Source organism: Oncorhynchus nerka, linkage group LG10, assembly GCF_034236695.1.
Source record: "Oncorhynchus nerka isolate Pitt River linkage group LG10, Oner_Uvic_2.0, whole genome shotgun sequence".
Lineage (NCBI taxonomy): Eukaryota > Metazoa > Chordata > Actinopteri > Salmoniformes > Salmonidae > Oncorhynchus > Oncorhynchus nerka.
The window spans coordinates 26,819,147-26,842,124 of NC_088405.1; the positions used below are offsets into that span (position 1 = coordinate 26,819,147).

The 22,978-nt window shown below is 44.3% G+C and overlaps 1 protein-coding gene across 1 annotated transcript in view; it reads right to left on the minus strand.

The window, feature by feature from the left end:
• Nucleotides 1-17,864, minus strand: part of LOC115135075 (disintegrin and metalloproteinase domain-containing protein 12) — a 162,834-nt gene extending 144,970 nt beyond the window's left edge. The window contains exon 1 of the mRNA XM_029669330.2: nucleotides 17,330-17,864. Within this exon, the coding sequence (XP_029525190.2) occupies nucleotides 17,330-17,438 (109 nt within the window). The 5' untranslated portion in view covers nucleotides 17,439-17,864. The remainder of the gene's footprint in view (nucleotides 1-17,329) is intronic.
• Nucleotides 17,865-22,978: the final 5,114 nt, after the last annotated feature.

Consider the following 22,978-nt stretch of genomic DNA (forward strand, 5'->3'; position numbering starts at 1 on the left):
CCTACCAATCCTCGACTTTTGCGATGTCATTTACAAAATAGCCTCCAATACCCTACTCAACAAATTGGATGCAGTCTATCACAGTGCAATCCGTTTTGTCACCAAAGCCCCATATACTACCCACCATTGCGACCTGTACGCTCTCGTTGGCTGGCCCTCGCTTCATACTCGTCGCCAAACCCACTTGCTCCATGTCATCTACAAGACCCTGCTAGGTAAAGTCCCCCCTTATCTCAGATCGCTGGTCACCATAGCATCTCCCACCTGTAGCACACGCTCCAGCAGGTATATCTCTCTAGTCACCCCCAAAACCAATTCTTTCTTTGGCTGCCTCTCCTTCCAGTTCTCTGCTGCCAATGACTGGAACGAACTACAAAAATCTCTGAAACTGGAAACACTTATCTCCCTCACTAGCTTTAACTGTCAGAGCAGCTCACAGATTACTGCACCTGTACATAGCCCACCTATAATTTAGCCCAAACAACTACCTCTTTCCCAACTGTATTTAATTAATTAATTTATTTTGCTCCTTTGCACCCCATTATTTTTATTTCTACTTTGCACATTCTTCCATTGCAAAACTACCATTCCAGTGTTTTACTTGCTATATTGTATTTATTTTGCCACCATGGCCTTTTTTGCCTTTACCTCCCTTCTCACCTCATTTGCTCACATCGTATATAGACTTGTTTATACTGTATTATTGACTGTATGTTTGTTTTACTCCATGTGTAACTCTGTGTCGTTGTATCTGTCGAACTGCTTTGCTTTATCTTGGCCAGGTCGCAATTGTAAATGAGAACTTGTTCTCAACTTGCCTACCTGGTTAAATAAAGGTGAAATAAAAAATGCAGAATTCTGCAAAAATGTCCTATGTGTACAACGTAAAACGCCAAATAAAGCATGCAGAGCAGAATTAGGCTGATTCCCAAACCATCACATACAGAGAAATGAACCTGGAGAAGAGCCCTCCAAGCAAGCTGGTCCTGGGGCTCTGTTCACAAACACAAACAGACCCCACAGAGCCCCAGGACAGCAGCACAATTAGACCCAACCAAATCATGAGCAAAGAAAAAGATAATTACTTGGCACATTGGAAAGATTTCACAAAAAACCCAGAGTAAACTAGAATGTTATTTGGCCCTAAACACAGTGACAGAATACAGAATTCCTGACCACCGTGACTGACCCAAAATTAAGGAAATCTTTGACTATGTACAGACTCTTTGACTATGTACAGAATAGCCTTGCTTTTGAGAAAGGCTGCCATAAGCAGACTTGGCTTTCAAGAGAAGACAGGCTATGTGCACACTGCCCACAAAACTAGGTGGAAACTGAGCTGCAATTCTTAACCTCCTGCAAAATGTATGACCATATTAGAGACACATATTTCCCTCAGACTACACAGAAAGAGGGATACTTAGTCAGTTGTACAACAGAATGCCTTCAACTGAAATGTGTGCAGTGAGCTGCCTTAATCGACATCTACGTCTTTGGCGCCTGGGGAACAGTGGGTTAACTGCCTTGCTCAGGGGCATATTACTTGTTAGCTCGGGGATTCAATCCAGCAACCTTTCAGTTACTAGTCCAACGCTCGAACCACAAGGCTACCTGCCTCCCCACAAAGAATTTGAAAACAAATCCAATTTTGATAAACCCCCATATCTTTTGGGTGAAATACCACAGTGTGCAATCATAGCAGCAAGATGTGTGACCTGTTCTCACAAGAAAAGGGCAGCCATTGAAGAACAAACACCATTGTAGATACAACCTATATTTATTTTCCCCTTTTGTACTTTAACTATTTGCACATCATTACAACACTGTATATAGACATAATAGGACATTTGTAATGTCTTTATTATTTTGGAACTTTTGGGAGTGTAATCAATACTGTACATTTTTTATTGGTTTATTTCACCTTTGTTTATTATCTATTTCACTTGCTTTGTCAATGTAAACATGTGTTTCCCATGCCAATAAAGCCCCTTAAATGTAAATTGAATTGACAGAGAGAGAGAAACAGAGAGAGAGAGAAGAGAAAAGAGCTGAGAGAGTAATAATGATGAGTGAGACGCATAAATATCCCCTCCAAAAATGCTAACGTTCCCTGTTACTGTAATGGTAGAGGTTAGCATGTCTTGGCGGTATGCATGATATTTTTCACTCATCATTATTCACGATTCATTCAGGACTATCTGGAATCATGGTAGCATTCACATTAATGTAGAAGTGTTTAGAAACACATTCTATTCTTATTTACAATAAAAGTGACTCTAAAATGGCACAATACATTATTTACTATTCATTTCTATTAGGCACAAAATTAATCTGAAACACAACCAAAACAAACAGCAAATGCATCAACAAGTTTGTAGAGTCACACTCTTGATGTTTTCATTGTTTGCTTTAAATATGGGACCAAATACTTATCTTTTCACTACTTTAATACACATTTAAATCCCAATACATTTGGTCCCCTAAAATTAATTTCTAATTTCCTAATTTCTAAACGGTTCACCAGATATGGATGGAAATACACTCAAATTAAAGCTGACAGTCTGCACTTTTAACCCCATAGTCAATTCAAATGCAAAGTGCTGGAGTACAGAGGCAAAACAACAAACAAATGTCACTGTCTCAATACTTTTGGAGCTCACCGTAGATAGTATATAAACCAACAGTGTACCTTCCTGGGAACATGATTGTTTTACAAATCTAATTGGCAATGCAAGGGATTGCCTGTCATGTGCATACCTCTGTAACATCAACAAGTCTTTGAATGAGGAACCATCCATTGAAGTCAATAGTGCTGGACCCATTCTGTTAACACTAACAAAACCTAATCAAATCGATTCTGTAGAATGCATCGTTTAACTACCTGAACTTCTAGCAGCATAGACTTGCATTAATGCCATCTCATCACTCTGAAAGTACAGTACTCCAGTACAAAGGAAGGCCCCATTCATAAGACACAAGCCTCTTTTGAGCCAGTTATGGTTTTAGGGCTAACGCTACAACATCAAAGAAAATGCTTTACACTTCCCCTTATTAAAACTGTACCGTATCACTATGCACACAATAAAAGACCAAGTCGTTGAAACAATTCCTATTAGAAGTCATGTTCTCACACTAATAAAAACCTATAGCTAGTGCTAACTCTCTCCTCTCTGTGATATTTATAATGAATGTGGCATAGCATGATATTGGATGCTAAAGGCAACCTGAAAAGAAACTTCTTACATAGCACAACCCAGTAAGCCTTTCTTTATGGCTTACATACTGCCTTGAGGAACATCAATGTAGCTAGTTGCCAAAACCAAAATCGTGAATTGTCCTCATACATGATCCAGTGCTGCTTCACGTATGCCCTTAAAGCCAATCACAATATGGAGTATTTATGTGTTGCTATGACATCAACAGGACACCAAACAAAGCTGAAACAGCCTGGCGTTAGAATCATGCCAGAGGAGAAAAACTACAAGCATCAGTAGAGATCCTTCTTATCTGCGGGGTAGTATGGAGGTTAGATGGGGAATAATTTATACAAACATCCCCTCACCACCAGTCTCTCTCTGGCCCTCCTTGACCTGTATGTAATGGGAGGACTGTTTTGCTGTGCTAAGTGGGACCAGTTGTCCTCTTGAGAAGTGCTCGTCATGCCGTCCAAGGCCCCTGGTGAAGTCATCTTTCTGTAGGGACCTCACTGTAGGTGTGTGTGTGTGTGCCTGGAGGCCATTGAAATTATTATCCCTGATTCCTCCTTCCATCGCCAGCTCCCTCCCTCCTTACCTTGCCAAGTGATAACACTCTACAGGCATGCAGTAATGAAGCTGGGGCTAACTGGAAAAGGGGATGTTAATCATGACTGTTGGGCCCCACACCCCCATTTCAAACAGCCAAGCCGATTAAGTGGAAGATTGGGTAAACATTGGGATGGTGGATCATGGTGAAATAATGGTAATTTGAAACCCCCAATGCTCACCGCTTAAGCATGTTCTGTTAAGGGAGGGCCCTGAGGTGTGTGTGTGTCTGCGTGTGTGTGCATGTGTGTGTGTGTACAGTATGTCAATGTTTTGTCATATTTGCAGACAGAAATGTTTGATTTTGCTGCTGCAATTCAAGAAAATTTGCTGGACAGTTTTACGGGGAAAAAGTGAAAGCCTTCACGTAATATGCGGGAAATTGTTGTTTTTGCTAAAAAACACTGCGATCGCAGAATCCTGGAGGGAGTGGTATGTGTGAGTTCAGGGGGGGTCTATGCCCTCCCATCCTTCAGGAGCTGCAGAGGAAGCATCGGCTTAGGAGCCACTTTTCACCTTGGATTCTGGCTCCGAGCTCTGGGGATCCCAGAATGGGGACCTGGCGATTCTGGCTTTCAGTAACTGATCACACATGCAGGAACACCTAACAGGCAGCTGCGGAGAAGCATGTTCCAACTATCACCTTAGTAAACCCAGCACAGGGGTTTTAGTGAAGACATTTGATCCATCTGAAAACACACATGGATGTTCAGATCACCTCAAAGGTCCCTCAAACTCTACATTTTTGCAGGCATGTGTGCAGTATGCTCACACACACAGACACATCAACAGGTTTAAGGCAAAGCACATTTCAGAGTAGCACTACTTCTCAGCACTCACCTTTCAAGAAGTATTTCAATTATTATAATATTCTCTCAGTACCTCAGAACAAGCTCTGCTCACCATCAAAAGCATTTTAAAGGTCAATCCATAAAACTGACCAGGGGAAAACTTGTCATACTGGCTGTATTTATGCCTGCTTGAACGGCGAATAGCTCAGATACACATGAACACATAAAATGACCCTGGGGACCGATAGAACATCGCTCAGAGACGCAGAAAAATGACACAACTTTCCTTTAAGTGAGTGATGGTGACCACTCCAATAGTGGCATGAAGAACGCTGGTGCTAAAAAAGTCCTCAAAGCTGCAACTGTCCCAATGATCACATACACACAAACCCACACACCCCCACACACACACACACGCACCAACCCACAGACCACATGTGTCTGTCAGATTCACTCTGCACAATGAAGTCCTCTACCCTCTCCATCATTCCTTTCTTTACCTCTCAGGTGGCATTTAGGCTCACCTAGCATTGCCCCACTATTGGAGCCCCCTAGCATGGACCTCTTTTCATCCAGCCCTAATAATGGCATCCAATTGAGAAGCCTGGCATCTAGCATGGCACCGTTCTCTGTGAGTGTGCCCATGGGGTTCTCACACTGCTTCCGGTGTGGTGATCTGTTCTGCTGCTGTGTCTCTAGTGTCCACTACAAAAAAACTCAGGTTCGGGAATAACTTGCTAATACGAAGCTTTCCTCTCTCTGTATGTTAGCAATGTACTGCAGAACTATGGCAACTAGGGGTTTTGTTACTCTGTCTAAGTAAGTTTTTTATACTGAATAAAAATGTCAATTATTTTAATGGGTTACAGTTCATATGAGGAAATATGTCAATTGAGGCCCACCCACTGGGGAGCCAGGCCCAGCCAATCAGAATGAGTTTCTCCCCACAAAAGGGCTTTAGTACAGACAGAAATCCTACTCCGTTTCATCAGCTATCCAGGTGGCTAGGTCTCAGACAATCCCGCAGGTGAAGATACCAGATGTGGAGGTCCTTACACGTGGTCTGCTGTTGGGAGGCCGGTTGGACGTACTACCAAATTCCCTAAAACAATGTTGGATGCGGCTTACGGTAGAGAAATTAGCATTAAATTATCTGTCAACAGCTCTGATGGACATTCCTGCAGTAGGCATCCCAATTGCATGCACCCTCAAAACTTGAGACATCTGTGTCATTGTGTTGTGACAAAACTGCATATTTTAGAGTGGCCTTTTATTGTCCCCAGCACAAGGTAAATCTGTGTAATGATCATGCTGTTTAATCAGCTTCTTGATATGCCACACCTGTCAGGTGGATAGATAATCTTGGCAAAGGAGAAATGCAAACTAACAGGGATATAAACAGATGTGTGCACAAAATTGGAGAGAAATAAGCTTTTTGTGCATATGTAAAATCTCTGGAATCTTTTAATTCAGCTCCTGAAACATGGGACTAACACTTTACAGTACATGTTGTGTTTATATTTTTGTTCATTATATAATTATAGTGAATTAGGTTTAGAGGAACTGTTTGCTGACTGACATTGATGTAGTCTTTTTTTCCTCCAACTGAAACTGTTATGCAGGTGAGTGAGGACCCAAAAGCGGTTTAACAGAAACAGAGTCTTTTAATGTCCAAACACAGGGAAGACATAAATCCTCTTCAGATGTATCGGTTGACAAAATAGACAACCCGCAGAGAGGGCGACAAATAAATCATAAAGTCCTCTGAACTTTACAGGAGAGTCCCCTTCTAGCAGCAGAGGAGAATAGCAGGGTTAGCGGCAACAGACTGCTGGTCTCTCCGGGTAGGCGCGGGTTGTAGAGGACAGAGGTACCTGATCACACGTAGCATCTGATGAAGAGGCAGATTACGACAGGACGGGACAAGGGTGAAGCAAACGAGAATCTGACAAAGACAGAAGCAGAAACAGAGAGAGAAATAGAGACCTAATCAGAGGGAAAAAAGGGAACAGGTGGGAGAGAGTAAACGAGGTAGTTAGAGGAGATGAGGAACAGCTGGGGGAAGGAAAGGGAGAGAAGGTAACCTAATACGACCAGCAGGGGGAAACGAAGTGAAGAGAAAGAACAGGAACAAGACATAACATGACAATACATGACAGTACCCCCCACTCACCGAGCGCCTCCTGGCGCACTCGAGGAGGAAACCTGGCGGCAACGGAGGAAATCATCGATCAGCGAACGGTCCAGCACGTCCCGAGATGGAACCCAACTCCTTTCCTCAGGACCGTACCCCTCCCAATCCACTAGGTACTGATGACCACGGCCCCGAGGACGCATGTCCAAAATCTTACGGACCCTGTAGATAGGTGCGCCTCGACAAGGATGGGGGGAGACGAACGGGGCGCCAAGAAAGGGCTTAACACAGGAGACATGGAAGACCGGGTGGACGCGAAGAAGATGTCGCTGGAAGAAGAAGTCGCACTGCGACAGGATTAATGACCTGAGAAATACGGAACGGACCAATGAACCGCGGGGTCAACTTGCGAGAAGCTGTCTTAAGGGGAAGGTTTTGAGTGGAGAGCCATACTCTCTGACCGCGACAATATCTAGGACTCTTAGTCCTACGCTTATTAGCGGCTCTCACAGTCTGCGCCCTATAACGGCAAAGTGCAGACCTGACCCTCTTCCAGGTGCGCTCACAACGTTGGACAAAAGCCTGAGCGGAGGGGACGCTGACTCGGCGAGCTGGGACAAGAACAGAGGAGGCTGGTACCCGAGGCTACTCTGAAAAGGAGATAGCCCGGTCGCAGACGAAGGAAGCGAGTTGTGAGCGTATTCTGCCCAGGGGAGCTGTTCTGCCCAAGACGCAGGGTTACGAAAAGAAAGACTGCGTAAGATGCGACCAATAGTCTGATTGGCCTGCTCTGCTTGACCGTTAGACTGGGGTGAAAACCGGAAGAGAGACTGACGGAAGCCCCAATCAAACGGCAAAACTCCCTACAAAATTGAGACGTGAATTGCGGACCCTGTCCGAAACGGCGTCTGACGGAAGGCCATGAATTCTGAAAACATTCTCAATGATGATTTGTGCCGTCTCTTTAGCAGAAGGAAGCTTAGCGAGGGGAATAAAATGAGCCGCCTTAGAGAACCTATCGACAACCGTTAGAATAACAGTCTTCCCGCTGACGAAGGCAGTCCGGTAATAAAGTCTAAGGCGATGTGAGACCACGGTCGAGAGGGAATGGAAAGCGGTCTGAGACGGCCGGCAGGAGGGGAGTTACCGGACTTAGTCTGCGCGCAGTCCGAACAAGCAGCCACGAAACGACGCGTGTCACGCTCCTGAGTGGGCCACCAAAAACGCTGGCGAATAGAAGCAAGCGTACCCCGAACGCCGGGGTGGCCGGCTAACTTGGCAGAGTGAGCCCACTGAAGAACGGCCAGACGAGTAGGAACGGGAACGAAAAGAAGGTTCCTAGGACAAGCGCGCGACGGAGTGTGAGTGAGTGCTTGCTTTACCTGCCTCTCAATTCCCCAGACAGTCAACCCGACAACACGCCCCTCAGGGAGAATCCCTCGGGGTCGGTGGAGGCTACTGAAGAACTGAAGAGACGGGATAAAGCATCAGGCTTGGTGTTCTTAGAGCCAGGACGATAAGAAATAACGAACTCGAAACGAGCAAAAACAGCGCCCAACGAGCCTGACGCGCATTAAGTCGTTTGGCAGAACGGATGTACTCAAGGTTCCTATGGTCAGTCCAAACGACAAAAGGAACGGTCGCCCTCCAACCACTGTCGCCATTCGCCTAGGGCTAAGCGGATGGCGAGCAGTTCGCGGTTTCCCCACATCATAGTTACGTTCCGACGGCGACAGGCGAAGAGAAAAATACGCGCAAGGGTGGACCTTGTCGTCAGAATGGGAGCGCTGGGAAAGAATGGCTCCCACGCCCACCTCTGACGCGTCAACCTCGACAATGAACTGTCTGGAGACGTCAGGTGTAACAAGGATAGGTGCGGATGTAAAACGCTTCTTGAGGAGATCAAAAGCTCCCTGGGCAGAAACGGACCACTTAAAGCACGTCTTGACAGAAGTAAGGGCTGTGAGAGGAGCTGCCACCTGACCGAAATTACGGATGAAACGACGATAGAAATTCGCGAAGCCGAGAAAGCGCTGCAGCTCGACACGTGACTTAGGGACGGGCCAATCGCTGACAGCTTGGACCTTAGCGGGATCCATCTTAATGCCTTCAGCGGAAATAACAGAACCGAGAAATGTAACGGAGGAGGCATGAAAAGAGCACTTCTCAGCCTTCACATAAAGACAATTCTCTAAAAGGCGCTGGAGGACACGTCGAACGTGCTGAACATGAATCTGGAGTGACGGTGAAAAATCAGGATATCGTCAAGGTAAACGAAAACAAAGATGTTCAGCATGTCTCTCAGTACATCATTCACTAATGCCTGAAAGACAGCTGGAGCGTTAGCGAGGCCGAACGGCAGAACCCGGTATTCAAAGTGCCCTAACGGAGTGTTAAACTCCGTTTTCCACTCGTCCCCTCCCTGATGCGCACGAGATGGTAAGCGTTACGAAGGTCCAACTTAGTGAAAAACCTGGCTCCCTGCAGGATCTCGAAGGCTGAAGACATAAGGGGAAGCGGATAACGATTCTTAACCGTTATGTCATTCAGCCTCGATAATCCACGCAGGGGCGCAGGGTCCCGTCCTTTTCTTAACAAAAAAACCCGCTCCGGCGGGGAGAGGAGGAAGGGACTACGGTACCGGCGCCGAGAGCTACAGACAAATAATCTTCGAGAGCCTTACGTTCGGGAGCCGACAGAGAGTATAGTCTACCCCGGGGGGAGTGGTTCCCGGAAGGAGATCAATACTACAATCATACGACCGGTGCGGAGGAAGGGAGGTGGCCCTGGACCGACTGAACACCGTGCGCAGATCGTGATATTCCTCCGGCACCCCTGTCAAATCACCAGGCTCCTCCTGTGAAGAAGAGACAGAGGAAACAGGAGGGATAGCAGACATTAAACACTTCACATGACAAGAGACGTTCCAGGAGAGGATAGAATTACTAGACCAATTAATAGAAGGATTATGACACACTAGCCAGGGATGGCCCAAAACAACAGGTGTAAAAGGTGAACGAAAAATTAAAAAAAAAATGGTTTCGCTATGATTACCAGAGACAGTGAGGGTTAAAGGTAGCGTTTCACGCTGAATCCTGGGGAGAGGACTACCATCCAAGGCGAACAAGGCCGTGGGCTCCCTAACTGTCTGAGAGGAATGTCATGTTCCCGAGCCCAGGCTTCGTCCATAAAACAGCCCTCCGCCCCAGAGTCTATCAAGGCACTGCAGGAAGCTGCCGAACCGGTCCAGCGTAGATGGACCGACAAGGTAGTACAGGATCTTGAAGGAGAGACCTGAGTAGTAGCGCTCACCAGTAGCCCTCCGCTTACTGATGAGCTCTGGCTTTTACTGGACATGAAATGACAAATGACCAGCGGAACCGCAATAGAGACAGAGGCGGTTGGTGATTCTCCGTTCCCTCTCCTTAGTTGAGATGCGAATACCCCCCAGCTGCATAGGCTCAGCACCTGAGCCAGTGGAGGAAGATGGTAGTGATGCGGAGAGGGGGGCAACGGATAAAGCAAGCTCCCTTCCACGAGCTCGGTGACGAAGATCAACCCGTCGTTCTATGCGAATAGCGAGTTCAATCAAGGAATCCACGCTGGAAGGAACCTCCCGGGAGAGAATCTCATCCTTTACCTCCGCGGAGACCCTCCAGAAAACGAGCGAGCAAAGCCGGCTCGTTCCAGTCACTGGAGGCAGCAAGAGTGCGAAACTCTATAGAGTAATCAGTTATGGATCGATTACCTTGACATAGGGAAGACAGGGCCCTGGAAGCTTCTTCCCCAAAAACAGAACGATCAAAAACCCGTATCATCTCCTCCTTAAAGTTCTGATACTGGTTAGTACACTCAGCCCTCGCCTCCCAGATTGCCGTGCCCCACTCACGAGCCCGTCCAGTAAGGAGAGATATGACGTAGGCGATACGAGCTGTGCCCCTGGAGTACGTGTTGGGCTGGAGAGAAAACACAATATCACACTGGGTGAGGAACGAGCGGCATTCAGTGGGCTCCCAGAGTAACACGGCGGGTTATTAATTCTGGGCTCCGGAGACTCGGAAGCCCTGGAAGTAGCCGGTGGATCGAGGCGGAGATGGTGAATATGTTTCGAGAGGTCGGAGACTTGGGCGGCCAGGGTCTCAACGGCATGTCGAGCAGCAGACAATTCCTGCTCGTGTCTGCCTAGCACGCTCCCTGGATCTCGACGGCTGAGTGGAGAGGATCCGGTCGCTGGGTCCATTCTTGGTCAGATTCTTCTGTTATGCAGGTGAGTGAGGACCCAAAAGCGGTTTAACAGAAACAGAGTCTTTTAATGTCCAAACACAGGGAAGACATAAATCCTCTTCAGATGTATCGGTTGACAAAATAGACAACCCGCAGAGAGGGCGACAAATAAATCATAAAGTCCTCTGAACTTTACAGGAGAGTCCCCTTCTAGCAGCAGAGGAGAATAGCAGGGTTAGCGGCAACAGACTGCTGGTCTCTCCGGGTAGGCGCGGGTTGTAGAGGACAGAGGTACCTGATCACACGTAGCATCTGATGAAGAGGCAGATTACGACAGGACGGGACAAGGGTGAAGCAAACGAGAATCTGACAAAGACAGAAGCAGAAACAGAGAGAGAAATAGAGACCTAATCAGAGGGAAAAAAGGGAACAGGTGGGAGAGAGTAAACGAGGTAGTTAGAGGAGATGAGGAACAGCTGGGGGAAGGAAAGGGAGAGAAGGTAACCTAATACGACCAGCAGGGGGAAACGAAGTGAAGAGAAAGAACAGGAACAAGACATAACATGACAATACATGACAGAAACATTGATGATAAATCGTATGTGCGCCTTTCTTCTTTTTTGGCCTGCAATGACATTTGTGTATTTACAGATTATATGGTGACTCATAACAAGTATGTGTGTCAAAGTGGATAGGCATTTGTGACCCGTTCCAAGAAGCTAGGCCTATGTCCACGTCACTACTTCACAGGAGAGGCATTTGAAAGTTGTTGTTTTTTAATCTTATTTTTTTGTTGCCAGAAATGCCTTCTGGAACAGGTCAACTACCATGTGACTTAATAACAAACTCATAAATACGAATAAAATTGTTAAATCACGAGCTTATTTGGTTTAGCCACGGACAAATACAGGAACAAGAGTTCATCCATGTATACGTAAGAGTCTAGCTACATTTTCAGATATTATATGTTTCTAATTTTGCCAGAAAGTCATTTTCATTTTATTTTATTTTTTTTTTTTATTTCACCTTTATTTAACCAGGTAGGCTAGTTGAGAACAAGTTCTCATTTGCAACTGCGACCTGGCCAAGATAAAGCATAGCAGTGTGAACAGACAACACAGAGTTACACATGGAGTAAACAATTAACAAGTCAATAACACAGTAGGAAAAAAAAATGGGCAGTCTATATACAATGTGTGCAAAAGGCATGAGGAGGTAGGCGAATAATACAATTTTGCAGATTAACACTGGGGTGATAAATGATCAGATGGTCATGTACAGGTAGAGATATTGGTGTGCAAAAGAGCAGAAAAGTAAATAAAATTTTTTAAAAAACAGTATAAAAACAGTATGGGAATGAGGTAGGTGAAAATGGGTGGGCTATTTACCAATAGACTATGTACAGCTGCAGCGATCGGTTAGCTGCTCGGATAGCTGATGTTTGAAGTTGGTGAGGGAGATAAAAGTCTCCAACTTCAGCGATTTTTGCAGTTCGTTCCAGTCACAGGCAGCAGAGTACTGGAACGAAAGGCGGCCAAATGAGGTGTTGGCTTTAGGGATGATCAGTGAGATACACCTGCTGGACCGCGTGCTACGGATGGGTGTTGCCATCGTGACCAGTGAACTGAGATAAGGCGGAGCTTTACCTAGCATGGACTTGTAGATGACCTGGAGCCAGTGGGTCTGGCGACGAATATGTAGCGAGGGCCAGCCGACTAGAGCATACAAGTCGCAGTGGTGGGTGGTATAAGGTGCTTTGGTGACAAAACGGATGGCACTGTGATAGACTGCATCCAGTTTGCTGAGTAGAGTGTTGGAAGCCATTTTGTAGATGACATCGCCGAAATCGAGGATCGATAGGATAGTCAGTTTTACTAGGGTAAGCTTGGCGGCGTGAGTGAAGGAGGCTTTGTTGCGGAATAGAAAGCCGACTCTTGATTTGATTTTCGATTGGAGATGTTTGATGTGAGTCTGGAAGGAGAGTTTGCAGTCTAGCCAGACACCTAGGTACTTATAGATGTCCACATATTCAAGGTCGGAACCATCCAGGGTGGTGATGCTAGTCGGGCATGCGGGTGCAGGCAGCGATCGGTTGAAAAGCATGCATTTGGTTTTACTCGCGTTTAAGAGCAGTTGGAGGCCACGGAAGGAGTGCTGTATGGCATTGAAGCTCGTTTGGAGGTTAGATAGCACAGTGTCCAATGACGGGCCGAAAGTATATAGAATGGTGTCGTCTGCGTAGAGGTGGATCAGGGAATCGCCCGCAGCAAGAGCAACATCATTGATATATACAGAGAAAAGAGTCGGCCCGAGAATTGCAAGTTAAAACATACTGTTAGCTAGCTAGCTAACGTTAGCCTGCTGGCTCGCTAGCTAATGTTACGTGTATGATCTGTGTAGTAATATTACCCGTATCTCAGAAATCCATTTGAATTGCTAGTTATAGCCTAATGTTAGCTAGCTAGCTAACATTGAATTTCGTTAGCTTTAGTTGCATGGTTCATGATAGTATGAGTTGGGATTAGGGTTCATTGTTTAGCTAGCTAGCTACATGTCTAAACAATGCAAGTAACCATTTTACATTTAAACCTTCTGTATCCTGTGCACGTGACAAATATATATACACTTTCATTTGATTTGATATAGTGTGTGTTTACCAGAGACGGTAATGTGAAGAACAACATGACCTGCACCAAAGTCAAATTAGGATATAGGCCAAGGACTAGATGAAGTGTATTTTTACGTCTACAGTTTTTTTCTCCTACTTTCACCACTTTCAGTCTTGAAATCTTTGGTTGTTTACTTCACTACCTTACTCATTCTATTAAGCACATCAAATCAAATGTATTGGTCACATACATGTGTTTAACAGATGTTATTGAAGGTGTAGCGAAATGCTTGTGCTTCTAGCTCCGAATGCAGTAATATCTAACGTGTAATAGCTAACAGTTTCACAACATATTCCAAAAATACACGTAAATCTAAATAGGAATGAATTAAGAATATATATATACGTATATGTCAGAGCAGCATTGGACTACAGTTTATACATATGAGATGAGTTATTATTAAAGTGGTTAGTGTTTCATTTCATTAAAGTGGCCAATGATTCCTAATCTATGTCTATAGGCATCAGCCTCTGATGTGCTGGAGATGGCTGCTTAACAGTCAGTGGTGTAGTATAGAATACAATACAGTAAATACATATGAAATGGGTGATGCAATATGTAAACACAATTTAAAAGTGACTAAGATACCGTAGAATAGTGTGGAGTGAAGTTTATACATATGAAATGCGTAATGCTAGATCCGGAAACATTATTAAAATGGCTAGTGATCCTTTTCTAAAAGTGGCCAGTGATTCCTAATCTTTGTCTATAGGCACCCGCCTCTGATGTGCTAGTGATGGCTGACGATGAGAGAGATCGCTTCACATGTGAATCATGAAAGAGATGGGTGGGGCTAAGACTTAAGAGGGTGTGAATGATGCTGAATGGGTGTAGGCAAAGAAGAGCTCTCCAGTAGGTGTACCAAAACATTCACGGTGTTACAAGTTTATCAACTTTTAAAGCAGATTTTTCCCCCATTGTTCCTCTATGATATACTATTTTCAAGCTGAGTCTCTACTTTTATCCAATGTAAAAAATATATATAATAATTTCAAATGTTGCTACATAGTACCGAATCCAGGTGGTGGGTCATATTTGTGAGTGTATTTTCTGCACTCACTTGTGCACTCATGTGTGCATGCATCTGTGTGTTGGGATCAATGTCAGGTCGTGTGTTTGTCTGTTTGTTCCCAGGGTGGTGCAGCAGCAGCGTTTGCCAAGCAGCAGGTAGCTAAATCACAAAGACAACTTTAATGGCCAATGACGGCTAACAGAGAGAGACACTGATAACTTTGTCTCACAGTCCCAAGACGGCAACAACTAATGCCAACATGTCCCCATAATGTCAAAGAACGCCAATGAGCCGGGGCCTGAAACCAGGCCCCTCCCTCAATGTTTTTTTCCCAGAGGGAGAAGTGGCAACGGTGGCAGCCGTCAGCCATACATCAGCATTCCAGAGCATTCTGAGGGGTGACATGAGTTACATCTAGCGCTACACTCCTCAAGGAAAGTGTGTGTGTCTCAGACTGTGCTTCTGTGTGTCCTTTGTTGTCCGGTCAGAGTAAAATCTTCAATTTCCCGGCCCCTTCTCCACTATTTTTGGACACAACCAAAGTCTGACTGAATAGATAATATCCTCAAATCTAATCATGGTAATTTGGCTCCCTCTAATTGTTTATTGAACTCTGGATAAATCACAAACCTAAAAGTACACAACCTTGTTTAAATCTATGTAGGCTAATTGGAATAAACAAGAATAAGAGTTTATCGGTCTGAAGTGAAACAGCCATTCACTAAGAGGCTCTTATCAAAGCAGACCGACCTCCCACTCATCTTCACGTTGTTTGACAACCCTGTAGTAACACAGTAATTAGGATAATATCGCTCCTCTAGCTATGATTATGGTTAAGCAACTCAATTTATATTTTCTCTGGGATGACAGTCCAGCTTTTCTGGGAGGTCTTGGAGACTCCCCCTCATTTGACAATCACCACTGAACACAGTAGGATCCTACAGCCTCTATGTGAAAGAATGATATTCATTGTGACATGAACCCACAATGGCATTCAGTCTGAAAGATATCCTTTCAGTTATCTCTAAATTGCAGGTGAGAAGGTGAACATTGGCAAACTATCACTATTGAGAAAGTTCTACAGAACTTGACTGTATGATGTAGCCTAGACATTTTTTTACTTTAAAAACATTTTTTTTAACCTTTATTTAACTAGGCAAGTCAGTTAAGAACTAATTTAATTTTCAATGACGGCCTAGGAACAGTGGGCTAACTGCCTGTTCAGGACAGAACGACAGATTTGTACCTCGTCAGCTCCGGGATTTGAACTTGCAACCTCTCGGTTGCTAGTCCACCACTCTAACCACTAGGCTACCCTGCCGCCCCATTGAAAATGAGACATCGATATCGATATCCAATATTTCACGTTCGTTGATGATGATGACATGCCAACTACCACTACGTGGAGGAGCTCAGGAGATATCCTGCAGACATCAAGGCATGGTTTTGCCCCATTTCAATACACACTATTCTCAAACTATTTTGTACACCCTGTTCAGAGCCAAGCAGGTCCCAGAGTGTAATGTTTGTGTGTTTCTAAAATATATTCTGTTTTAGTGGCCTCTCAGAGCGTAGCAGATGGAACGATAACACTGTCATTGCCATTTGTCTCTGCTGTAATGTTGAGATGATGGAGAATGAATAAACTAGGGTATATGTGGGGTTATTAGATATAGGCCTAACTTAACCCATCTAATAGATACACTCTCTAATGTTATAGTTCATGGAGGGACCATAGAAGTTGCTCAAACACAGGTTTATCCAGGTTACCAAATACCCACTACAAAACTGACTGTACAACTGACAACAGGAGTGTTATAACAGTCGGCAGGACTGTTTCTTAACTTCTCACTCTCTCTCTACCACTGACTCTAAGACAGAAAGGCTCTACTCAGGTGGATTGGAGAGGGAGGATAAGAGCTGTTCTGAGGCCAGTCCCGGTGGCTTAGTCCAGCTGACAGGCTGAGGCTCTCATTAGATCCTCTCTCTTATCAAATGATGCATCTCACATACACTCTCACACTCCAGAGGTGGTTTGGTCACCTCAGCCAGCACAGCTCTAATCTCCTTAGTAGTATCTCTCTCTCTCACTCACTCTCTCACTCACTCACTCACTCACTCACTCACTCACTCACTCACTCACTCACTCACTCTCTTCTTTCTTTCTGTTTATCTGTCTCTCTCGCTCTCCTCTCGCTCTCTGTATCTGTCTCATTCTGTATTTCTGTCTCTCTCTCTCTCTCGTTATGTCTCTGTCAGTCACACATCGATTTGAACATAAGCAGGCAATGTTTGGTGAGCTAAACTCATCCACCCAGCACTGCTGTCACTTTCCTGCTATTGTCTCATCTCACTTTGCAGGAATCAATAGCCCCAGGATACACCTCAGTAACAAACCTCTCTCTCTTCCTCTAACACACACACACACACACACACACACTTAAAATTGTTTTAGATTTGACCAAACCGAGATGCAGAAAAAATGTTTTTGTAGCCTTGGGATTTCTGCATTAATGGGTAACTTGGATATAAAAGCTGAATTAAGCTTGATACCGTTTAACTTTACATACTTAGACTTTTACATTTTTAATTGACATAAATGTGATACAGTAGCCCATGTATCTCCACTTCCAATGTAAACTACTGCAAAATAAAACTGTCAGCATGGCTGATGGCAAATTCAAATAGAGACTTACCATCATGTAAATTCAGAAGTGTGTTGTCTGTATTGCCCGTTGCTGTTGACATGGACAAGACATGAAAAACCATTAGAAATGCAAAGTTCGTCCAACGCCAGTTAGTCATTTTGCCCGATTTGGGAAAGAAATGCGTTCAGGGTGAATTATTGCACCGACACGACCATAATATGCTGTCCACGAGTGATTGACAGATACGGGATGCAAGCAGTAGAGTGGGATCAGCTCCGAAACAGAGGAAGAACAAGTATTGACTTCTTATAGCGGGACCACGAAAGAGGAGCTGTCAAAAACTTTCCATCCAAGCATGCTGAAATCCCTGCGTGTCGCACTCAAGGACTTGGCAGTAATGTCACCAAGACACTGACAAGTGAGTTTGAAAAATTAGAAGTAAGCGGGTGCGACAGAAAACAGAGAGAGAGATAGCCTACATAAAAAATCTGATTCAGAGACCAGCGTACTCTTTAACATCAGAGCCGCTACACTCTACAATGTCCATGTGCGCTTGCAAGGACTAGATCCGTTGGGTCCTAGCGCCGCGATGGTCCTAGCGCCGCGAAGGTAAAATGCATCTTTGTAAAAAAAGAGCATCCAATCATAGAGTTTCTAAACCCAGAGGCGCAACATCGCGAGACTTCCGGGAACGCTTGCAAACAGACCCAGCAGTCCAGGGTTTGGTCTTTGAGAAGTCAGTGAGCAAAATAATGCTGTTCCAAAAAAGGTCCAGTCACCAGGACCACAAATACAAATTCCATCTAGACGCCATTGCCCTAGAGCACACAAAAAACTATTCATACCTTGGCCTAAACATCAGCGCCAAAGGTAACTTCCACAAAGCTGTGAACGATCTGAGAGACAAGGCAAGAAGGGCCTTCTATGCCATCAGAAGGGACATAAAATTCAACATACCAATTAGGATCTGGCAAAAAATACTTGATTCAGTCATAGAACCCATTGCCCTTTATGGTTGTGAGGTCTGGGGTCCGCTCACCAACCAAGATTTTAAAAATGGGACAAACACCAACTTAGACTCTGCATGCAGAATTCTGCAAAATTATCCCCCGTGTACAACGTAGAACACCAAATAATGCATGCAGAGCAGAATTAGGCCGATACCCACAAATTATCCAAATCTAGAAAAGCAGCAAAATTCTACAACCACCTGAAAGGAAGCGATTCCCAAACCTTCCATAACAAAGCCATCACCTACAGAGAGATGAACCTGGAGAAGAGTGCCCTAAGCAAGCTGGTCCTGGGGCTCTGTTCACAAACACAAACACACCCCACAGAGCCCCAGCAGCACAATTAGACCCAAGCAAATCATGAGAAAATAAAAAGATAATTACTTGACACATTGGAAAGAATTGACAAAAAAACAGAGCGAACTAGAATGCTATTTGGCCCTAAACAGAGAGTACACAGTGGCAGAATACCTGACCACTGTGACTGACCCAAACTTAAGGAAAGCTTTGACTATGTACAGTGAGCATAGCCTTGCTATTGAGAAAGGCCGCCGTAGGCAGACATGGCTCTCAAGAGAAGACAGGCTATGTGCACACTGCCCACAGAATTAGGTGGAAACTGAGCTGCACTTCCTAACCTCCTGCCCAATGTATGACCATATTAGAGACACATATTTTCCTCAGATTACACAGATCCACAAAGAATTTGAAAACAAACCCAATTTTGATAAACTCCCATATATACTGGGTGAAATTCCAGTGTGCCATCACAGCAGCAAGATATGTGACCTGTTGCCACAAGAAAAGGGCAACCAGTGAAGAACAAACACCATTGTAAATATATTATTTATTTCCCTTGTGTACTTTAACCATTTGTACATTGTTACAACACTGTATACATACATAATATGACATTTGTAATGTCTTTATGGTTTTGAAACTTCTGTATGTGTAATGTTGACTGTTCATTTTTATTGTTTATTTCACTTTTGTATATTATCTACCTCACTTGCTTTGGCAATGTTAACACATGTTTCCCATGCCAATAAAGCCCCTTGAATTGAAAAATATATATATATATTTAGTTGTTCATTTTTCGAAATCTAAAGGCACAACCTAGATTCAAACCAATGTCTTAAGTAGTTGGCTGTCTTAAGTAGCTGAACAAGTTATGACTCCAACCTGGTGAAAGTGACAAACTGACACATTTTAATTTTCATCAAAAACAAACAGGAGTGTCTTTGATTTGACGGCCTGCACGTGCACAGTTTGGACTGAAACGACAGTTAGACCCGATAACGTGTTTATGCACATGAACTTAGCTACCTAATGTTGCCATGACATCGCCTACAAGTGTGATTGGGGATTTCTATTGGAGAAGCAGTTTCTGCCTGTCTTCCTACTGAACTGTTTTTGATCCAATGTACCCTGACGACTCACAGCGCAAGGAGAGCTGTGACCACACGGGTTTGGAAAGAAGGCTGTTTGTTAATGCAATATTATCTCAGAAATTGTGTGATGGTTTGATTGGTTCCATCAAATGTTGTTTTTTTTCCTCGGGGGTTGAGGCCTCATTGTTAGGATTGTAAAATCTAACTGTTGTAATGAAAGAGGGCAACGCTCGGGGGTTATGTGTGGCTGTGCGTGTCGGTGGTTTGAGTGAGCACAGCCCCCTTTGTTATCGACGCATTGGGTCGACAATATCAAAGATCCATTCCAGACGGAAGTCAGGAGTAGTGATGGGCATTCCGTGTTTTTTCGGTGAGCCGGATAGTTCGGCTCTGTTCACCTAATTTGCTCCAAAATGGCTCTTCGCTCAGAAGTTTTTTAAAATGAAAAATCATGAAAAATACAACATTTATAATGTAAAGCCTGAACAGTTGCCTACCATTGTCAGATTGTGAAAATTACAATTTTACCCGACTAAATTAAATCGCTTGTTAAATGAATCACAGATGCGATTCAGTTCCTGACGCTCACAAAAAAGAGCCATTCAAAAATACCTGTTTGTTCACTAGTCAGCAGGACTTTGAGATTTAGGTGTTAACCACACTACATCCAATGGGCATCTACTGCCATGTCAAGGTCACTTGATATGTTTAAGGTATACTCTTCTACCACATATAAAATGTAACTTGGATATGTGTAAACATTTACTGTAGGCCTATTTCAACATTGAGGTAATATTAAGCTGTACATATATGGTGTAATATTACATTTACAGCAATACAATATGCCTTGTAATCTCGGTGAACCCAGAACTAAATATTGCGTAATTTGGTCAGATGGCTGTCGATGAGAGATTATACCACAAGAGATTTCCTGTCACATTAAGACAGTGGACAACATCTAATTTCCTCATTGCATTTGACATGCTACCTGCTCCTGCACATGTTCATCTGGTCTGTGACAGTAGCAGGTTGACGTCTATTGTCATAAGTCTTGCCCAGGAGGCGGAATGGAGCAATTTCCGCTAAATAGGCCAGCTGAAAAGTCCAAATTGTCTATGTTGTAAAAATTAATGTAAAATGTTGCTTTTTGTCTTAATTTAAGTTTAGGAGTGTGGTTAGCGTTAAGGCTAGGTTTAAAATAATATTTTATGACTTAGTGGCTGTGCCAGCTAGTGACCACTCTGCAGTGCTGCCTCCAGTACATGAGTCATGTCAATAAATTCCAACCTGCTCTGTGTACGGTATGCTGCAGGCCAAACGGACAGATGTCTCTTAGTAGGAAGTGTCAGTTCTAATGAATCTCCATAGCTCAAGTGTCTGCAAATGAAGGAAATTATGTCCATCCAGGTCGAATGTACTATTCTTTGCTAAATTACTAAATTCTAATTTGGTCCCCTTTGACTGAACACATTTTAATCTTGTGGCGGGCCAGGTGCTGACTCCTGTTAGTGTTTCATACTGGAGAGGGAATACAAATCAACGGTGCTGGACAGAGTGGAATCAGGTGTATCAAAAAGGCAGTTTATTGGTCAAAGATATCTTGTTTTACGTCGTGCACGGATCTAGTTCATATAACCCGATGAGGGGTCAGGTGAAAAAGAGAACTTATACAGAGGTTACATTCATTTTTATACATAGAATAAAGTAGGTATAGCCTTGTCGTGACGTCTTCTGAATGGTCCCGTAGGGTTGGAGGCGGACCCGCTCTAGCCAGAGTAGAAGCCCCCATTGGTGCACAGCAGTCTTCTGTTCTGGTCACCCGAACAGTAGCAGGAGAGAAGAGTTGTTTATTCTAGGATGATGTTTTGTCTCAGGGGTTCCTGAGACAGGAGAGCAGAGGGGGTCGTGAAACAACAGAGCTGAGGGGGTAGTTTTATTGCAGGGAGAGTGACCTGGTTCCTGTTTTAGCAGGGGTACGTAGTTAGGCGGTTTGGCTTAGCGCTGTATAATATATAAGCTATGTGTATGAATATTTATATAACACTCCTGTTGTCAGTTGTACAGTGTTTCCTCCAACACATTGGTGCGGCTGGCTTTTGGGTTAAGCGGGCAGGTGTTAAGGAGTGCATTTCGGCAGGTCATGTTTCGGAGGACACATGACTCAACCTTTGCCTCTCTCGAGACCATTGTGGAGTTGCAGCGAAGAGACAAGTACTAAGGCCTCGAAACAAGGAAAATTCTAAGTGACCCCAAACTTTTGAACGGTAGTGTACATATGAGATGAGTAATGCAAGATATGTAAACATTATTAAGTGGCTAAGATACCGTAGAATAGTATAGAATACAGTATATACATATGAGATTACTAATGCCAGATATGTAAACATTAATAAAGGGACTAGTGTTCCATTCCTTAAAGTGGCCAGTGATTTCTAGTCTATGCCTATAGGCAGCAGCCTCTAATGTGCTAGTGATAGCTGTTTAACAGTGATTACCTTGAGATAGAAGCTGTTTTTCAGTCTCTCGGTCCCAGCTTTAATGCACCTGTACTGGCCTCGCCTTCTGGATGATAGCGGGGTGAACAGGCAGTGGCTCAGGTGGTTGATGTCCTTGATGATCTTTTTGGCCTTCCTGTGACATCGGGTGCTGTAGGTGTCCTGGAGGGCAGGTAGTTTTCCCCCGGTAAGGTGCTGGGCAGATCGCACCACCCTCTGGAGAGCCTTGCGGTTGCGGAGGGTGCAGTTGCCGTACCAGGCAGTGATACAGCCTGACAGGATTCTTTCAATTGTGCATCTGTAAAAAAGTTTGTGAGGGTTTTAGGTGACAAGCCACATTTCTTTAGCCTCCTGAGGTTGAAGAGGCTCTGTTGCACCTTCTTCACCACACTGTCTGTGTGGGTGGTCCATTTCAGTTTGTCAGTGATGTGTATGCCAAGGAACTTGAAGCTTTCCACCTTCTCCACTGCGGTCCCATTTATGTAGATAGGGGGGTGCACCCTCTGCTGTTTCCTGAAGTCCACGATCATCTCCTTTGTTTTGTTGACGTTGAGTGAGAGGTTGTTTTCCAATTCAACGTCTAATTTCATTGAAATTACATGGAAACAACGTTGATTCAAGAAGTGTGTGCCCAGGCAGTAGGCTATATGATCTTTTGCTGCTGTATGCTCTTGAGAAACCTAGGCTGATAAGCATCCCTCGCCTCATAATCTAATGTCTGTCAGTCTGTGCTCAGCCACTGGAACAGGGCTACATGGCTTGGTGGCTACAGAATGTAATTCCCAAGAGAAGGTCAGTTCT